Here is a 2721-nt window from a genome sequence, read left to right as displayed (position 1 = left end):
CTCCAGTAACGCTGGCCATCCGGCTAATTGATCGAGTCTCCAGTAACGCTGGCCATCCGGCTACCGGTAATTGATCGCTGCAAACAGGTATGGTAATCAACAATTGTGGCTGATCCACGAGCGGTGGCCGCCTACATCAAGTCTCGATAGCCACGGATGGATGTAGCGAAGATGGCGACAGTGTCGACGTCCTTAGTTGCAAGGCCGCCCCAGCGCTTCGAGCTTCTGCCTACAATGTACATGTACGTCCCTACAGGAAAATCCAGGTGACAGCTCCTTTCGGCGATCGAGCATACAGTTTGCCTCCCCGGGCAACGTCTGAAAAATTGTCTTCAACACGCACCGATGCTACGGTGACAGTCGCGCACGACCTACCCAATCTACTGGACAGCAACTCTGTCGAGGTCCTCCCCGCCCGCCTCTGTCTTGCTTCGGGGCAACGCTTCTGACTGCTGTTGACAGAACGTAGCGTCGCGACTCCGCGAGATCGCTCTTACTCTTGCCCGGGGTCACCCATGCATCACTGTAGTGTCCCCAGCATGTAAAAAGACGCCGAGCGCATAAGACCCCGTGTACAGTTCACCAGCCTGTCACCTTTGTCGTCGGCTGTGAAACCTGCGTGGGCTGCAAGAGCTGTAGCATGTTATCCAGAGAACAACATCCATCACTGTGCTTAAAACTGCCCACTCGAAATGCATCTCGATGGTAAACGTCCGTTTGTGTTGGATCGCTACAGTCTCTGGAAGCTGTCACCCGCCAGAGCACTCGGTGGGAATCTTGAGGCGAACAATTGAAAAGGTCTGGTTAGTATCAAGACACGGTTAGTATTTTTTTTACATGGGCGAAGTTGAAGTCATTGCAAATATAGTTGTGTTTGTAGGGCAGAAGTTGAAGTTATTCGAGTGATGGTCAAACAAACATGGAATGGCGTTCCTATGATTCATTAATGCTGTCGTTGCACAACATTCCTCATACTAAGCGAGTCAATCTGCATTTCAAACACGTCCAAATCGTCCGGCAATCCGCAGAGAGTGTGGGCTGCCAGATCTCGACGCGTAGGCCACACAGGGCCGCATCCCTTATCAGCACCCGAATAATACTCAAGACTGAGGAACCCTTTTTCAGGAAAGCCGCCATCCTTAAGCCACGAGTAGTTGAGCTCCCAGCCTGGGATCTTCTCGTCTCGACTCCAGCCAAATGTTTCGTTTTGCCAGTTCTCACCCGGTTCGTCGATGGCAAGTCGTACGAGGGCCTTTGCCATTTCGCGTTCCTCGTATTGTGCGAGTGCGAGCTCGTAGTAGTTGTCAGGCCAAAGCGGCGTCAACACGTTTAGCATACCTAGCTGGTAGAGCGTTTGAGCTGCCTCATCATCCGTGAGGGCCGATAGTACGCCGCTGAAATGGTGGAGATCCGTGATTCGATCGAAAATGGTACACACGAGGTCACACCGGGAGGTTTCGAAGGCGACAGGCCAAGCTCCCAATAGCCGAATGGCCTGGTTCACAGTGATCCATCGCGTGGACAAACACCACTGAATGTTGAATAATAGTCGGCGCGCGGTGCAGACGTTTGGCGCTGCTGGGATCGCTGGGGTTGCCGGAGTAATCCCGCGCCGAAGAGTACTATCCTCAGCATCTACCTCGATGTTATGTGTAATATCTGGTAGTATTTTATCTTCAGATTCAACTGGTGAATGAGAACTCCCTTCCTCGCCCTCGCTGGTGTCAAGTTTGGTGCTAGATTGTTCACTAGGAAGTGGAGTCAGCTCAATGGATCGGTTTAAACCTGCACCGAAGTCAATGTAGTTCTTGATCGTGTTCATCTTTTCGTATTCTTCAAATACTCTTCGAGTGAATGGACGTTGAGGTGGGAACCCCGATTCGGTGATTATCGGTGAAGAATTCGGTGGCGTTGATATCGAGTTTCTGACGTTATTGCCTGCTTTCGACACTGCAGTGGCTACCCCCATTCCAGCTCCCATTCGATCTAGCTGACACAGTTGCAGCATTTGTTCAAAACGTTTATGTGAGAGTGCGTGACACGGAGCGCGTCCTAGTTGCACGTAGTCCAGCTCCAAATAACCGAATCGTGGTGCTGAATCCAGAAATTTGGGCTCCAAAACGAAAGGTTTGCCATGGAGTATCTCGTTGCGAAAACCGTGGTAGTTAGTGTGCTGACTCGTGTCTTTCAGTCCACTTTTCTTGCGTAGAAAAGCAGTACGATTACTATTCTCAATAAGTTTTCGTAAAGTTACCCGATCCAGATCGTTACTCAGATCGATACGATAATGACCGGATGCCAGTCCTAGAATGGGTAGAAGGGCCTGACCCATAAGATGTTGTACACGTAGTCGATCGGCTGAACTTAGGTTGTGTTCGATCAGCGTATACGCGTTACGAGAGTCCACCATATGAGGTAACAACGCTATAACCACTTGAGGAGGATCACAAACGTCTCGTACTGCCTCGAGAAGTTGCTGTGCTTCGTGTGCTTTAAAGATGAGACCGGTCTTCGCCATGAACAGCATTTGGGTCTTATTCTTACTCATCGAGATGTTCTCAATCAGGCGTTCCACACTCGCATCCGACTGTGCACTGTCATTACCTGATGATACGTGGAGATCGACAAAGTCAATTTGCAGTCGTCCCTCTGTCGGGATCTCGAAGGGCAAATTGGTCTCCACGTCCACACATTCACGGTGGAAACCTCCGTTAAGTTCAT

General features: G+C 50.5%; 2 protein-coding genes across 2 annotated transcripts; both read right to left on the bottom strand.

The window, feature by feature from the left end:
• Nucleotides 1–299, bottom strand: PPTG_24546 (hypothetical protein). The gene has a single exon (XM_008917650.1). The coding sequence runs from the start codon at nucleotides 240–242 to the stop codon at nucleotides 132–134; it is 111 nt and encodes a 36-aa protein (XP_008915898.1). The 5' UTR covers nucleotides 243–299; the 3' UTR covers nucleotides 1–131.
• Nucleotides 300–943: 644 nt separating this feature from the next.
• PPTG_19246 (hypothetical protein) lies at nucleotides 944–2548 on the bottom strand (the record flags this gene model as incomplete). The annotated part of the gene is made up of 1 exon (XM_008917627.1): nucleotides 944–2548. One exon carries the CDS (start codon nucleotides 2546–2548, stop codon nucleotides 944–946), a length of 1605 nt encoding a protein of 534 aa, XP_008915875.1.
• Nucleotides 2549–2721: the final 173 nt, after the last annotated feature.

Source organism: Phytophthora parasitica (assembly GCF_000247585.1).
Source record: "Phytophthora parasitica INRA-310 unplaced genomic scaffold supercont2.109, whole genome shotgun sequence".
Taxonomy (NCBI): domain Eukaryota; phylum Oomycota; class Peronosporomycetes; order Peronosporales; family Peronosporaceae; genus Phytophthora; species Phytophthora nicotianae.
The sequence above is the reverse complement of the archived record's forward strand: the minus strand, read 5'-3'. Positions and strand labels throughout refer to the sequence as shown.